General features: G+C 32.5%; 1 protein-coding gene across 5 annotated transcripts in view; it reads left to right on the top strand.

The window, feature by feature from the left end:
- Positions 1-17,543, top strand: part of PCCA (propionyl-CoA carboxylase subunit alpha) — a 321,747-nt gene that overhangs the window by 196,298 nt on the left and 107,906 nt on the right. For all 5 annotated transcript variants that reach the window (XM_016123140.2, XM_016123141.2, XM_016123139.2 and 2 more), the window contains one exon: positions 11,274-11,376. In XM_016123140.2, coding sequence (XP_015978626.2) covers positions 11,274-11,376 — 103 coding nt within the window. The remainder of the gene's footprint in view (positions 1-11,273; positions 11,377-17,543) is intronic.

The following is a 17,543-nucleotide window of genomic DNA, read 5'->3' as shown; positions in this document are numbered from 1 at the left end:
GACTTATGTGTTTGATGACGAATGAAGTAATATACTACAGTAGGATTGAAAGCCTCTTTAAGGATGTTGATTCGGGCATTGTGTTTATTAACATCTGTTTATCACTTTAGTACTATCTTTTCCTTAAAATAAATAATTCAATAATAATGATAGATTAGTAAAGATGAAAATACATCTATTTAGATATTATTCTTTGAATTGAATGGGCTTAAATTTCTCTTTATATTGCTTCCTTTTCATCTTTATCCCAAATAATACAGTGGCATTTTTTTCTGTGAGTAAATTTTGGAATATTCTAAGAAATATAAAGAATATATAAAATATAAAGAAACGTGTAAGAAAAGGAAGAACAGAGACTAGTAATCTATGTTGTTTGAAAGCATTGTTGTTTAAGTATCTTTAGATGCATCTTATTAAATATCTTATGCAGTCACTAAAGTTTTCATGTTAATGTATAGGATAAACTGAATTAAGTGGCCTTTTCCCCTTCCTTTTAAACCATCTTTTATTTTACCTTAATATTTTTTAAAGTGTATATGTCAATTCTCTGATCCTTGATTTAGTGTTCTTTGGAATTTCTGGTTTTTAACAGTGTGTCAGACCATAGTTTCATATCTTTATGCTCATGTGTAACTAATGACCCTGGATGTAGATGATGTTGATCTAGATGGCTAATGTCCTGATCATTCACTTTACAAAATCACGTTCTTTCAGTAAATTCCTGAATATGCAATTTAATGATGATAACTCTAATTATGAAAATGACAGTTATTAGATCATTCCCAGAATAACAAATAGCACTCCATGTTGTAAGGTGCTTGGGCTGAGAATAATAAGAAAACAGTTCCTGCCTTTTAAGAAACTTAGAATAGAGTAGGATAGGAAGATATTAAACGGGTAATTATCAACTTGGAAGACTATTAGCAGAAAAGACTAGGTTGTTATTCTGGTGAAAGGAAGGAATCTCATTTGCAAGTTTGAAACATGATCAAAATGTCAAGTTTTCAATAAAAAGTTATAAGACATGCAAAGAAACATGAAAGTATGACCAGTTCACCAGATAGAATGTCAATAGAAACTCCAGGAGGAGGCCTAAACATTTTGCTTATTATACAATGACCTTAAATAACTTCTTAAAAATATGTTCAAAAGACCGAAGGAAACCATATATGAAGAATTAAAGGACAGTATGGGAATTATGTGTCATTAAATAGAAAATATCAATCAAAAGATAGAAATGATACAAAAGCAAATAAAAATTTGAGATCTGAAAGTACAATGCTGACCATGAAAAAGTACACCAGAAAGACTCAACAGTAGATTTGAGCTAGCAGAAGAAACAGGAAATTCGAAAACCTGTCAGTTGTTTTAACCAGTATGAGGAACAGAAAGAAAAATAAACAGAGCCTCAGACCTGTGGGACACTATCATATGTACCAACATAAACATGTTGAGAGTCCCAGAAGGAGAGGAAAGGAAAAGTAAAGGACAGAAACAATACTTAAAGAAATCATAGCTAACAAGTCCCAAATTCTATGAAAAACATTAATCTGCACAATCAAGAAAATAAGCTCCAGATAAGATAAGCTCAGATCCACACCTACACACCTCAGAGTTAAACTGTCAAAAACCAAAAAGAATCTTAAAAGCAGCAAGAGAAAAATGACTCATCATGTAAAAGAGATCCTCAATAAGATTAAGAGTTCACATTTTATCAGATATCACAGAGTCCAGAAGAGAATGGGGTGCATATATAAAGTGCCGGGAGAAAAAAGTCAACAAAGAATACTATATCCAGCAAAACTATTCTTTCAAAATGTAGGAGACATTAAGAAATTCCCAGGTAAACAAAACCTAGCCAACTCACTTGTCAAGATACAGGAAAGGAAGTACTTCAGGGTGAAATGAAAGGACACTAAACAGAAACTCAGATACACACCAAGTAGTAAAGAGCACTGTTAAAGGTTACTACGCTGGTAAATAAAAGACAGTATAAATGTGTCTTTTATTTTTGTAACATCTTATTTTTCTCATTTAAAAGACAACTGCACAAGTTGATAATTTTAAATCTAAGTTAGGCACACAACATATACAGATTTGTACTTTGTATGACAACAAGAAGATGAATGAGGGCAGAAGAAGTGCTATATTAGAGCAAAGTTTTTGTATGCTATTGTAATTTAGTTGGCATCAATCCAAACCATAATGTTTAAAGATAAGGTGCTAATTGTAATCCCCAGGGTAACCACTAAGAAAATTGCTTTTCAAAATAGTAAATGAAACATCAAGAGAATTAAAATGGTACACTAGAAAATATCTGTTTAAATAAAAGAAAGCATTAATGGTGGGATTAGAAGAACAGAAAAGATAATATACAGAAAGCAAAAAGCAAAATGGCAAATATAAATTCTACTTGATGACTAATTATATTAAATGTAAATGGATTAAGCTAATCAAAGATAGATATTGGCAGAATGGATAAAAAAAAGATCAAAGTACGTTTTCTACAATAGACACACTTTAGATTTAATGACAGTAGGTTGAAGGAAAGGGTAGAAGGACTTATCAAATATTATATTCGTAATACTAATATTACTAATATCAGATATTTTTAAGACAAAAATGGTTATTGGAGACAAAGAGGGTTATTTTATAATACTGAAGAGTCAGCCCATCAGATAGCTATAACAATTATGATCATAGAGAAAGTCTTCACTTAACATTATTGATGGATTCTTGGAAATATGTCCTTTAAGCTTTGGATAGGATCCCTTCTATTGCAGGGAACACTCATACACACCGGCACCCACTCAGACTGGGACAACTTAGACAGGCTACTTCAACTCTTGTGCACACCTTTGGGACTTTGGAGGAAATCAGCGTACCCGGAGAAAACCCATGCAAACATGGGGAAAACGTGCAAACTCCACACAGTGGCCCCTGTTGGGAATCAATTATTTTTTCTTCTGATCAATATTATAACAAAACAGCATTAAACAAAATGATGTTACTTGAGGACCTGCTATATATGTATCCAACAATACAGTTCCCAAATATATGAAGCAAAACGGAGAAAATAAAAAGAAATGGACAATTTAGCAATAATAGTTGCATATTTTAATTACTTTCCATAATGGATAGGACAACTAGGTAGAAGGTCAGGAAGGAAGTAGAAGACTTGAACAATACTATAAGCCAAATGGATCTAATGGATATCTATAGAAACTTTATCCATTAGCAGAATATGCAACTTCTCAAGTGTACATATAAAGTAACATTTTCCAGGATAGACCATAACTACTATATTATATTTTAGGCTATAAAACACTCAACTGATTAGGAATAGAAGGGAACTTCCTCAGCCTGATGAAGGCCATCTATGAAAAGTTTAATGGTGTGCGACAATGTTTTTCTCTTAAGGTCAGGAATGAGAGAAGGACATTTGTTTTTTTTTTTTTTTTTCAGCATTGTACTGGAGTTCCTAGCTAGGGCACTTTGGCAAGAAAAATAAAAAGTATAAGAGAAGAAGTAAAACTATTTGAAGATGACATGTTCTGTAGAAAATCTTAAGGAATTCATACCAAAAAATACATTAGAACTAATAAATTAGTTCAGCAAGGTTGTAGGTTGTAAGAATGATATGCGAATACCAATTTTATTTTTATATAAACCAAAAATGAAATTAAGTGTTTTACTTACAGTAGCACCAAAAACAACACAATTCCTAAGCATAATTAAAAAAAAGAAAAGCCAAGACTTGTATGCCAAAAACAGTTGTTGAAGTATGAACAGTGGGAAAATATCCTGTGTCCATGGATTAGAAAACCTAATATTAAGATGGCAACAATACTCACCTGATACACAGATTTGATACAATCTAAATTTCAAACCAAATTCTGGCTGTTTTCTTTGTAGATATAGTCATCTGATTCCCAAATTCATGTGAAAATGCAAGGGACCCCGTGTAACCAATACAAGAAACTTGAAAAAGAACAAAACTGAGTGACTTATACCTCCTGATTTCAATACTTACCACAGTAATCATGACAGTGTAGTACTGGCATAAGGATAGAGGTGTTGATCAATGGAATATAACTGAGAGTCCAGAAGTAAATTCTTACCCAATGGTCAATTGATTTAAACAAGCGTATGAAGACAGTTCAATGAGTAAAGGGAAATGTTCAATAAATGCTACTGGAGTAACTCGATATTTTTATGTAAAGGAATGAAGTTGGTCCCCTCCCTACATCATACATTCAAATTAACTTAAAAAAATTATAGACCTAAAAATAAGAGCTGAGCTACAACACTCGTAGAAGAAAGCGTAGGAGTAAATCATTGTTGCTTTTGGTTAGGCAATAATTTCTTATGTAAGATGCACAAGCAACAAAAGAAAAAAATAGATAAGTTGGACTTCATCAAAATTAAAACTTTTTATGCTTTAAAGGACAGCATCTAGAAAGTGAAAAGACAATCTACAGAATGGGAGAAAGTATTTGCAAATCATATATTTGATAGGAGACTTTTGTCGAGAATATATGAACTCTTATGACTCAATAATAAAAAGAATCCAATGAAAAAGTGTGCAAAGGAAATGAATAGACTTTTTTTTAAAAATAAGATTTACAAATAGCTAACAAGCCTATGAAAAGATGTTCAATAGGAAAATTAAAAAACTACAATGAGATACCATTTTACACCCATTAGGATAGCTATAATCAGAAAGACGAAAAATAACAAAGTTGGTGAGGATATAGAGAAATTGGAATCCTTATACATTCCAGTGGGAATTTATGAGTAAAATGTTGCAAACCTGGAAATAATTTGGTAGTTTCTCAAAATATAAGACATTACCACATGACCTAACTATTTATTCCACTCCTAGGTGGAATATTCCACCCAAGGGAAGTAAAACCATTTGTCCACACAAATGTATACCAATGTTCATAGTGGCATTTTTCATAACAGTGGAAACCATGAAATGATGAATATATAATATTAAAATGTGCTATATTTATAGAATGGAATATTCATCAGTAAAAATAAATGAAGTATTGTTACTTCCTACAACATGGATGAAATTTGAAACCCTTATGCTAAATGAAATAAGACAGTCATAACAGACCACAACTTTTATGATTCGATTTATATGAAATGTCTAGAAATAAGCACAGCTAAGGAAATAACACATTAGTATTTGTGTAGAGCAGAAGTTGGAGGGGGAATGTAGAATGATTGCTAATAGGTCCAGAGTTTCCTAATGGGGATTATGAAAAATGTTTTAAAAGTGCTTGCAGTGATGTGTACAAAATTCTGTGAATATGCTAAAAACTTTTGAATTGTATACTTCAGGTAGATTAAATTTATGACATGTGAATTTTATGTCATGGGCTATTCAAAAAATTTTTAAAAGTGTTATGTGTTTTATATCTTCTCCAGAGTTTATAATTGTTATCTGGAAGAGGGTTAGTTGGAAATAAGTTAGACTGTCACTTTTACAGTAACTGGAACTTCTCTATGTTGTTTTAACTTTATATCACACACATTCAAAGGCAGAGGAGGAATACTGTTTCACACATGTGTACCACGTTTGCCTGCAATGTAGGCAGGAACTTTTGATATCTCTAGTTGCAAAGGTTATTCCTGTCATTAAATTTTGAGCAATCATAAACATTTTATAATTATGAGAATATTCTTGAACAAAACTCCATCATGTTAGAAGAAAGATACAGTGATACCTTATTTTAATTCCTAAAATTTGAACATGAATGAACCTCAAAACATTATATTGGACTTAAAAAAAAAGCCACACATAAGAGTACCTATTTTTGGAGACTGTTTATGTGAAGCTTTAGTCTAATCCACAGTTGAACTACAGAGGGGAAGGAGAGAATTCCACTGGAAAGATAGATGGTGGAACTTGAGGTTTGTGGATTTTACTGTTTGTAAATTGTATATTAATATTTAAAGAAAACTGTTGAAATAATAGAAGATGATTTTAGATATTGTATGAAATTATAATAATTATGATTATTCTTAACATTTATGTGCCAAGCACTAGTTTAAGCATCCTATTCCTTTCCTTTAATCAACATGTGAGTTAGGTATTCTTTGTTTTTTACTGATAGAAATCTGAGACACAAAGAAGGTAGTAACTTGTGAAGGTCACAAAGCCTTTGTGGTCAGTGGTCAGTCTATAGTAAGGCCTGCCAGAGTGATGGCTGTACTACATTGCCTTTCCTGACCGGTTGGGCCCAAAGTTTAAATTAAGAACCTAACTCCTTATTGGTGGAAGAAGGAAGTAGGGTGTGCACAGTATTAAGATATATACAAGATTTTGGCAACGTTATTATTTGTTTCTAGATTCAGGTGTTATTTGTGTGATTATTTGTAATGCTAAGGACACTAAACTCAGATGTGTTCCCTAACTATTCCTAGGCACTATTATGTAATACATGCTCTTCTACAAGGACATATATGTGAAGGTACACATTTTAGATTGCATATTTGCAGAATTCTATTCTTCCACTATGACAATTTCTAGCTTTGAAGAGGTTCTCTGAAAATGCTGCTTTTATCTTTCTTCTGCAGTGATGAACTTTAATGTTAGAGTGTTGTAAATTCTCACATAATAAGGCTTAGATTTTTGTTTGGTTTGGCAGTAGACTTCTGTTTAAAATTCCTTTAATCTGTTCATTCTATGCTTTTTTATATCCATTTTGATAGCTGATGGCTCTGAAGAATTTTAGAATTTATTGCACTAATAATACTTTTATTTGTGACTTTTTCTTCATCCAAACTTGCTAAAAGTGGGTTTTTTAGTGAATTGCTGAATTTTTATGTTCTTTAGATTTTTTTTCCCCTGGAAGAAATAAGAAACAATTCATATGCCAGATCTAAAGTTTCATTAAAATTGCTTATGCCCTGTCTCAGGCATTTAAAGTGGGCCATCTGTCTAAACATCTCTCCTTTTTTTTTCTGATCATTTCCTCGACTTATTCATGAGCCATGGGAGGGCTCCTTTGTAGTCTCCATGTAGCTGGTTCTGTCTACCCCCACTGAATACATCTATGTGCTTGCATAACATATCTTTTCACCGTGCTGGAAATTCTCTGAACTTGGTTCAGATGAATGGCCCACTTTTCTGAAGGCCTTTTTCTTCCTGCAAAGATTTGTATGCAGAAGCTGACCTCTGTGGCTATGGAATGCAGCATATTATTCTTGATCATTTTACAGACCACCCACTGTGAAAGTTATGATGAAGGATTGCTTAATGATTCTTTGACCACTAACATTGTTTTAACTCAGTATTTCATTCCTAAATAGCTAATGGCTTTTCTGAGTATCTGATAATATGGTTTTGAGATGTTTATAATCCCTGCTAACTAAAGATGCTGTTATTTTTACATAAAATCTGCTTTAAAAAAATGATATATAATAGCAATGTATTTGAGTTAGTATTACTTGCACTTTTTTTGATTAAAATATTCCAATAAGCTAAATGTATCAGCATTAACATTTGTGATAATCAGCTGATGGTTTTTGTCATAAAATATAGAAAAATTTAGTTTTATTGAGCATGTTTATTCTGATTGGCTGATGATAATCTCAGGTCTGGTAAGAGCTGCTATTTGATTTGCTTTGAGAGTAGCTATTTATCTGAATTTCTTTTTGCTGGTTTTTTTTTTTTTTTTTTTTTTTTGGAGAGGGGCTCTTTGTGTTTCAAACTTGTAGATTATATCAACTTGGCAGGTGACTAATAAGTTGTACAGTTACAATTTTTGATCAGACAGCAGCCTCTTTCACTAGGTAAATATTTTAGTAAAGGAAGCTGTTTTCTGGGTATCATTACTATGGTGAGTTGAATGAAGCTGCAAGAGTTTTCCCCCCTCTTTTCAGAAAGACATTTATAAAAATCTCTGATACCATTTGGGATTTAACGAATACATGTAATTTTTTTAAAAAAATTTAAAGTATAACTATAGATAATTTTTACCATTATAAACATATTTGTGCTGGTGGAATTGATAGCAATCATTGTTAATGTAGTTTCAATGATTTTGCAGAAATAGAGCATATGTACTTTTAGGCTGGTATGTATTATTGTTATTTATAATTTATTATAATTTATTTCTACTGCGGACCTTATTGATATTTATATTGCATGTATATGTCCAAACCTGTCCATTTTATTTAAAAACAGAACAGAACAAACCACTTCAAACTTATGGAAAGCCAGAAGGAATCTTAGCACATTTTGTTTGTAGAAGAGTAAACTCATAAAGAGATTCCACAGTTTGACTATTTTTTCTTGGTATCTAAAGGTCTTGCTTTCACAGTGAAGCCTCTTTCCTGTATCCACTAACATATTACCTTAACAGAAATTGTTAGAAAAGCGCCACTTCAAGAGTTGTGTGTTCAGAAAAAGCAACAGCTTCCCTATCACCTCTCCACCTCTGCTCTGATCCATATTTTACAAGTGTGGAAATTTTGGTTCAAAAGGATGGAATGAATTCTCTGGTACATTGCTTGTAAGCGAATGGGTTGAGGTTAGACCTCAGCATTTTAACTCAAAAGAGCCTGCGCTCATTTTACAAGGTCCCTCTTGGGGCAGGTTATAACACATATGAAACAGATGTGGATCAAAATAAAACAATGGAAAAATAAATAGTAGGCTCTGAAGAGAGGCTACTCTATTTCTCCACCATCTGTAAGATTGCTTTCTGTGGGAAAATGTCTTCTGGGTTCTAACAGGATGTCAAGATTGACAACTTCCCAAGTTATGTTTAGTTATGCATGCTGCATAACTAAAAAGGGTCTCCACGTTTACGTAAAAGAGTTACCTCCATTGGGGCCCTAAATTGTGAAAATAATAAGCATATATTAAGTGGAAGGGAGATCACTGAAATTTGTAATATAATTAGGGAACAGTTTGTGTGAGAGAATATTCTTCTTGAAAAATCTGTTTGAGAAACAGTTCAAAGTTTATTTAAAGGGATTTTAGTTATAGAGGAAACAAGAGTATATGCCTAGAATTTTGACTAAGCATAATTATATAAGTTAAGATTTATGTGCATTATTTTATCCTCAACATCACTATGATGTGGATACTTTGATTATCTTAATTTTATACACAAGAAACTGAGACTTAAGTTGTTCGCTCAAGGACAGAACTAATTAATGGCAAAGCCATTAATTAGCAAACTTCTGCAAGTCACCAGAGCCTGAATTTATAACCACTGTGCTTAGTTCCGCTTGTCGTAGCTTGGCTGGTTTTGTGAAACAATTTAAGTGCTCAGCCCAACCAGATATACAAGTCAGAATAATCAAAAATAAAATTGGATTCAAAGAGTGGGGCCTTATTTTTAAGGAACTTGAATGATAGATAAGCTAATAAGATTTAACCTGATGTAAAGTAGAAAACCATGGAACAATCTTGAGCAGGAGAGTAACCTAATTATCGAGGCTAGCAAAGATTTAGGAAAGCCATGTTGCCCAATAATCTAGCTGTGAGGGTATTTCTGTCATCACATTACCCCTGAGGGGTCAGGGTGTTAACCCCGTTCGAAAGTGAACAAAGCAGACTCTAGTGAGGTCATTGCATAGTCCAAGAGCAGCCAGGTGATCTGAGAGCTCAGGGTTCACTCTTTAAGTAGCTCATGCTTTGCCCCTTGGGTGGCACGGCCCCTCTTATGCAGTGCTTCACACATAGTAGATGCTCCTCAGATTTTTTTCCTACTTCCCCCCTCAGCGTTTTCTCCCCAACCTGTACTGGAGGCTGAGGATATAAAAATAATGCATGATCTTGGTCTTTTAGGATCTCACAGGCCAATGGATGGAGACAGTCATAAACAAATGCCCTGTGGAATAGAGTGCCAAAATAGCGATTGAGGTGGAGCACAGCAGCGCTCTCCAGCCTTTCCTTCTCGCTCTGCCATGCCTTATTTTCTCTCTCCTCTCCTCTTCCTCTCCCTCTTATATACTCTGCTCCTTGATGTTGATTTCAGCTCTCAACTGTGAGGGTCTGTTCTCTGAAGCGGTCCTCTTCAAATTGCCAAAAAGGAATTTTCTAGGCCTACAGCATGCATTGTTATTAATGTGTCAATGCATTTTCTACTTTAATCTTTCACTTCTATAGTATTTAAAACATTTCTTCATCTTTGGAAAATAAATCAGTAAGTAGTGGGCCAAATACAAAAATTCACCTAAATTTTTAATCATCTCGCATTTGATGTTGTATCTAGAGGTGATTTGATTATATTCAAAGTTTTCATGACTATGACTTTTCTTTTAGTTGATTATGCAGAGAATCTTTTTGAAATCAGGGTCTGTGTTGAGTGGGGAAAGGAGGAGTTAAATTAAAACTACCTGCAACAATTTTTCAGAACTATGACTTAAGCCAGAGTCTGGACATTGCAGGTTTATTGCCTAGTAAATATTTTCAACTATAAATAATGTAACAATAGAATACTTAAATTAGATTAGTTCAAAATTATTAAAATTTTGTAGATTTAAAAAGTTATATGATACATTTGTATTCTGAAAATTTTTTTGTCTCTGGGTGCTTGACCTAATTTTTCTGGACTATCTAATATTAATCATACACAAGACAAGACCTGTGTGTTAATTTAAGACCAGCATAATTGACGTGATATTCTTATCAAAACAAATAGACAAACAAAAGACAAAAGAAACTTTTGGAGGTGATGGAAATGTTTATTACCTTGATTAGGCGATGGTAACGTGTGAATAAATATGTCCAAACTTACTGAGTTGTATATGTTAATTATGTGCAGTTTTTGTATACTAATTATAACTCAATAAACCTGGAAAAAAGAAAAAATTAGTGTTGTAATTTTTTAAAGACAGTCTTGGATAGTGACCAAATATTAAAAAATTTAATATTGCTTAAAGAATATTAATTTTTGAGGGACGGCCATAATTAAGCAACTTGAATTCATAGACCTAGGTGACAGTACTTCAAATAGATGATGGTACCACAATTACCCCAGAATGACTGCTGTTGTCCTTAGAGAGAGAAACAGAGAGAGAGAGAGTGTGCGCGCGTGTGAGTGTGTGTGTGTGTGTGTGTGTTTAACCTAGTTTAAATATATGAAATCTTTTTTTCCCAAGGGTAGAACCTTCTAAATAAAATGTTCTGGAATCCAGTCATTAGCAGTTTTACTGTGTACACTTACCATCAAGAGAAAATCAGTTTACCGAGAGAGAATAATATAAAATTATTAACTCCTTTTCATTTCTTTCTACTTCAGAGTGCCTATTGTTAAGCCAAAAGTGACTAAATGGGAGCTTTCAATAAAATTGAGTGATGAAGTTCATACTGTTGTAGCATCGAACAGTGGACCAACATTCTCTGTAAGTTTTCTTTCTTTTTTTTTGCGAGGGGGTGGGAGTAATCTTGAAATTATGAATATTTATCACAATTTTTAATATCTTCAGTGACTCTCATCTTTTGAATCTATTACATGGCTTTGTATTTGTTTTATCTTCTTTAGGAAGCTGAATGTAAATGAAAATTTTTGTTCTCAGTGCAGTTAGGAAATAACATTCCCAGATGTAGCCACATTCTAAACTCACTTCTTGATACCCAAATCATTTTTCTTTTCTTATTGAGATACTTTTGGCTTTGTTATAGAGAATAGTATTTTTAATTATACCTGTAAACATATGATAACTGTGGTAGGTAATCATTCTTTTAAAACAAGTAATCTGAAGCCTCATATAACATTTTCTTGAGATTTCATGTTGTGAGACAGTCTTGAGGCTAAATTTATCTTATGGTGACATTCCTTTGGTTTTGAAGAACTTAAACCTCTTGGATAGTATCCATGACAGAACTATCTTTAGTTTAATTCTTGCCTGTACTGATCAATGTTACAATAAGATTTAGTGTTTGGACTGTGGTATGAGTAATATGTTTAAATTCTGTTGGTTGAGATTGCCAGAAAAATATCATGAAGAGTTACTATTTTAACTTGTGCCTTTTTTATTTTCAGCATGAACCCACAGAAACTACTATATAGTTAGAGAAATGAGTATTAATCCACATTTCTTTTCTCATAGCTAAGTTGCATTGAAATGTCATTTTGTTTTTAGGGAAATGACTTTTTATCAAAAGATTTAAACAGTATATGAAAATCAAAAGAATATAATTTCACTGAGCTTTGAAGTACATGGCAGTTTCTTGATCCTAGCTAGAAAATACCACGAGTCAAGAATTAATGAGAATTCATTTATTTAACAAAAACTCATAGCTGACTGTGTGCTGGGTAGGTGCTAAACTGTTACAGTGGAGAAGCCGATATTCTTATGTGGTAGTCAGAGTCACAAATAAAGGACATTAATTCATGAATTAAGGGTAGTCTCCTTAGTTGTGTTTAAATATTTTGATTCCTTCTATATGCCAAAATTGCTAAAGCATTTGTTACTAAAGTATGTCACTCAGCTATCTTAAAATAAAAACTATAATGGAGTTAAACAATCGTTTTATGATATATTTTGTGATGAATGTATGTGATTCTTTACGTTCTCTCCTTTCTATGTGATCATTTAAAAAAGTAGTTTCATAAGTGGACAGTTAACTGTACATCAAGTTGAGTAACAAATTATATGTATTGAATAGAAAAGAGTATTAATATTGTAGCATTTTCCTGGGGGAAGGTTAACTTTACAAAAATGTAGACTTTTGCATAATTTTCAGTTCTGTCCTGAGTCACCACTGTAGTGGTAATCTGATACCCCAGTACTGTGTTTTTCTAAGTAGTGCCTTGCCTTAATAAGAAAATTGCACAGGTTACTTCTTAGAGCTGTTATTTCTCTGTGCTTGTTTAGATTTCATGTTGGACAGCTCAAGTGGTGTTTTTTAATTTTTACTGTGTAATTACCTCTTGTTTCACATTAAGCTCATGAGTAAAGTAGAACTATTTAAAAAACATATCAAAATTAATACATTAAAAATTTCCCTGGAAAACATCCACCTTGATATGTAGCATCAAAAACTACTTCTCGTATTTATTGGCTTAGCTACTATCAGAAGCATCAAACCTAATGTACTTATGGTAGTATGTGCCTTTCTCCTAAGCATATTTGTATTGAGCTTCATGCAACATCAGTATTATGAAAGTAATCAAGTTGAATAGTGTAAAGTAAGCAAAGGCTAATTGGTGTATGAAGATTTCAATAGTGTGGAACTCCTGCTTTTTAGAGCCCCAGGGGAGTGCTGTGACTGTTGGTTTTCTAGATCACCTACTATCACATCAAGAAAAAAATTGGTCTAGAGATGACAGTCTAGGTTAATGAGCCCAGAGGTGGTATAGGCAGAGCCATATTTGTTTAGTTCACTTAATGCTTCAGATACCCTAAGTTTTTGGAGTTCTTTTATTTAATTAAAAAAATTAATTATAAAATATATCCAATTTTCACAGCAAATGTACAGATCTTCTATGCAAATCTCCTATTAAAAAAAAGAAAAAAAAATCATAGATACAACTAAATCCCTTCTTTACATCATCCCATTCTGCCCTTCCTTCCCCAGGGGTGAGAGCTATCCTGAAGGTGCTCTTCATCCTTCTTGTGCATGTTGTTACACTTTCACTATATATATATGTATTATTATATATAATAGTGAAATAATAATAGTGACAAAGAAAGTTGTGAAAATACAAGTACTAAATCATGCCATTTATGTAAGATTTCAAAGTATACAAAACAAAGCCAATTCTATTTACAATAGAATCAAAAAGAATAAATTACATAGGAATAAACTTAACCGTGGAAGAGAAAGTCTCATACACTGGAAAGTACAGTACCCTTCAAACTACAAAATGTTGCTGAAAGAAATTAAAAAAGGTGCAAATAAATGGATAGCCATTCCATGGATTGGAAGACTTAATGTTATGATGCTACTACTACCCAAAGTGATCTACAGATTCAGTATAATCCCCATCAGATTCCCAACTGGGGTTTTGCAGAAAGAGAAAAATCCATCCTTTGATTCATATGGCACCTCAAGTGACCCCAAATAGCCAAAACAATTTTTAAAAAGTACGAAGTTGGAGAGCTCGGATTTCCTGATTTCAAAATTTATTACAAAACCACAGTAGTTAAAACAGTGTGGTACTGGCATAATGCAGACACATAGACCAATGGAATAGAATTGAGAGCTCAGAAATAAACCTCGGATATATGGTCAGCTTGATTTTTGACAGGAATGCCAAAACCATAGTCTTTTCACCAAATCGTACTGGGAAAATTGGATATTTGCATGCAAAAGAATGAAGTTGGACCCTTACCTTAAACCATATACAAAATGAACTAAAAATGTGTTAAAAGTCTAATTGTAAGTGATAAAAGCAATAAAACAGGAGAAAACACGGGAAAAGCCTTATGGTATTGGATTCAATTATGATTTCTTGAATGTGACATCAAAAGCACAGTCAAGAAAACAAAAAAATAGATAAATTAGAGTACATCAAAAATGTAAAACTTTCATGATCAAAGGACACAATCAACAGTGCAAAGGCAGTCCACAGAAAGGCAGTCCAGAAGGAAATATTTGCAGATATCTGACATGGAATTATTATCAAGAATATGAAAAGAACTCTAATAATTTATAGCAAAACAAACCCACAACCCAACTTAAAAATGGGCAGAGGACTTGAATAGACATATCTTCAGAGAAGATATACAGATGGTCAATAAGCACATGAAAGGATGCTCCACATTACTAATTATTAGGGAAATGCAAATCAAAACCACAACTGGACACCACTTCCTAGCCCTTAGGATAGACCTTCTTAAAAAAAAAAAAAATGATTCCAGAAACTAATAAGTGTTATGATGATGTGGAGAAATTGGAATCCTTGTGCACTGTTGGTTGGATGTGAAGTAGGCTGCTGTGGAAAATAGTGGTTGGTTTTTCAAAAAATTAAAAGTAGAGTTACCATATGACCCAGCAATTCCATTGCTGGCTTTTTAAGGGGGCGGGGGAAGGAAGCAAGGTCTTGAAGAGATATTTGCATACCCATATTCAGCAACATTATTCACAATAGCAAAGAGGTGGGATTGAACCAAGCGTCCATCGACAAATGAATATATAAACAAAATGTGATAATATACAATAGAATACTATTCAGCCTTAAAAAGGAAGAAAATTCTGACACATGCTACAACATGGCTAAACCTTGAAGACATTATAATAAGTGAAATAAGCCAGTCACAAAAGGATAAATACTCTATGATTCCAAATCATACAATACCCAGAGTAGTTAAACGCACAGAGATAGAAAATAGAATGGTGGTTGCCAGGGATTGGGAGGAGTGGGGCATGGGGAGTTGTTGCTCAAAGAGTTTCAGTTTTAGTTTCGCAGAATGAAGAGAATTCTGGAGATGGATGGTGGTGATGTTAGCACAAAAATGTGTGTGTAGTTAGTACCTCCGAACTATACACTTAAAAATGGTTAACATGGTAAATTTTATCTTACGTAAAAATTTTAAAAATACACAAACCAGTGCAATTAGTACTTTTAATGAAAAATTAAAAAGTGGGGGACATGAAAATTTTGGGAAATGAAGAAAGCATGGTAGACGTAAAAGTTAAGTGAAGGAGAGGTGAAATATTATTTAGCTTATTAAGATGATAAACTCAAAAGTTTCAAAAACAAGTTGATATTTATATTATTTTCATAATTCCTTTCTGGATCCTCAAGATTGTTTCTATTTCTGTTTTGTTCCATGTAACATGAAACTGGTCAAAATAGTTTATGATAAAGGAAAAGATTAATGTATTTGCTATCTTAAAGATAATGGACTAAAGTTATATTGAAGACAATTTAGAGAAAAATGTGAGTATGTGAGTTGAGTTCTCTCTACGTGAAGAACATTCATTGGCTTAGGAATTTGGTCTTTCCAGAGAAGGAAAGGAGCACTGTACATGTACTTAACATTTTTTTTTTTTGCCTGATATTTAGTTTGTTAACTACTAATAAATTAGAAAACAGTTATATAATCCTAGATATCATTCGTTACAGTGAACCACTGATAGAATTCTTTCAAAAGACCTTGTAAGCTACTCCTTAAGAATAACCAGAATTCTTAGACTATTGAATTTTGATATACCAATATAATTTTTTTGCTAATAATTAAAAAAAAACCTAAATGGTCAAAGGTAACATTTAGTATGAAAAGGAAAATAATATTTTTTAGTTAAAATTTTTTCAGTTCATTTTACTGAAGAAATTTTATCTTTTTGCTTCTTATAGAAAGGTCAAAACCTAACTTTTTCACAGACAGAAAACTGTTGCAGTTTTAAATTGCAATCAGAATCTTTTCATTTTTCCAGTTTCAAGGAAGTTATGTGTCGATAAAATGTTTTTATTAAATGTTAAATGGCAGAGTTCCATTTGTGGAACCGCAGTTCTATGCAGCAAACCAAGTATAATTGGTGAAAATTATAAAAATCTCTATTTGCAGATGATATGCTGTCATATGTAGAATATCCTAAAAAAAGTCATTAAGAAGCTATTACAATTAATAAACAAGTTTAGCAAAATATGTAAAAATTAATTGTATTTTTTTTTACTTGCCATGAACAAACCAAAAATAAAATTATGAAAATCCCATTAACAAGAGCATCAGTAGAATAAAATGCTTAGGAATAAATTTAATAGAAGTGCAAAACTTACACAGTGAAAACTACAAACTATTGAAAAAGAAATTAGAGAAAATTCATATAAAGAGGAAGCATTTCATATTCATAAATTAAATGACTTAATATTGTTAAGATGGTGATACTTCCCTAATTGGGATGAATTGCAATTCTTATCAAAATCCAAGCTGTATTTTAGTCAAAAATTTACAAGCTAATACTAAAATTCCTCTGGAAACCTCAGAGATCCAGAATAGTGAAAACAATCTTCAAAAAAAGACCAAAGTTGGAGAACTTACACTTTCCTCTTCTAAAACTTACTAGAAAACTGTCTTGTAATCAAGACAGTGTAGTACTTGCATAAAGATAAACATATGGATTAATAGAATAGAATTGAGAATCTAGAAATAAACCCATAAATATATGGTCAAGTAATTTTTGACGAAGGTGGCAAAATAATTCAATGAGGGAAAGAATAGTCTTTTCTATAGTGATGCTGGAACAACTAGGTATCCACGTGTAAAATAATGAAGTTGGATCCCTACCTCATATTGAGTTTTCTATACCAAAATTAATGTAAAATGGACAAAAGATTTAAATATGAGAGATAAAACAGTACAACTTTTGGAAGAAAAAATAGTGGTACATCTTAGTGATCTTGCTTGTGGCAGTCAGTTGGTTTCTTAGATAAAACATTAAAAGCACAGGCAACAAAACGAAAAATAGATAAATTGATTTTTCTCAAAACTAAATACTGGCAAATCATATAGTTAGTAAAGCACTGTTCTTAAAATACATAAAGGAACACTTACAATTTAATAATGAAATATAATTAAAAATGGGCCAAGGATCTGAATAGACATTATATTCTTTGGTC

Source organism: Rousettus aegyptiacus, unplaced genomic scaffold (genome assembly GCF_014176215.1).
Source record: "Rousettus aegyptiacus isolate mRouAeg1 unplaced genomic scaffold, mRouAeg1.p scaffold_m13_p_11, whole genome shotgun sequence".
NCBI classification, from domain to species: Eukaryota; Metazoa; Chordata; class Mammalia; order Chiroptera; family Pteropodidae; genus Rousettus; species Rousettus aegyptiacus.
Note: the sequence above shows the minus strand (reverse complement) of the source record. Positions and strands in the feature narration are given on the sequence as shown.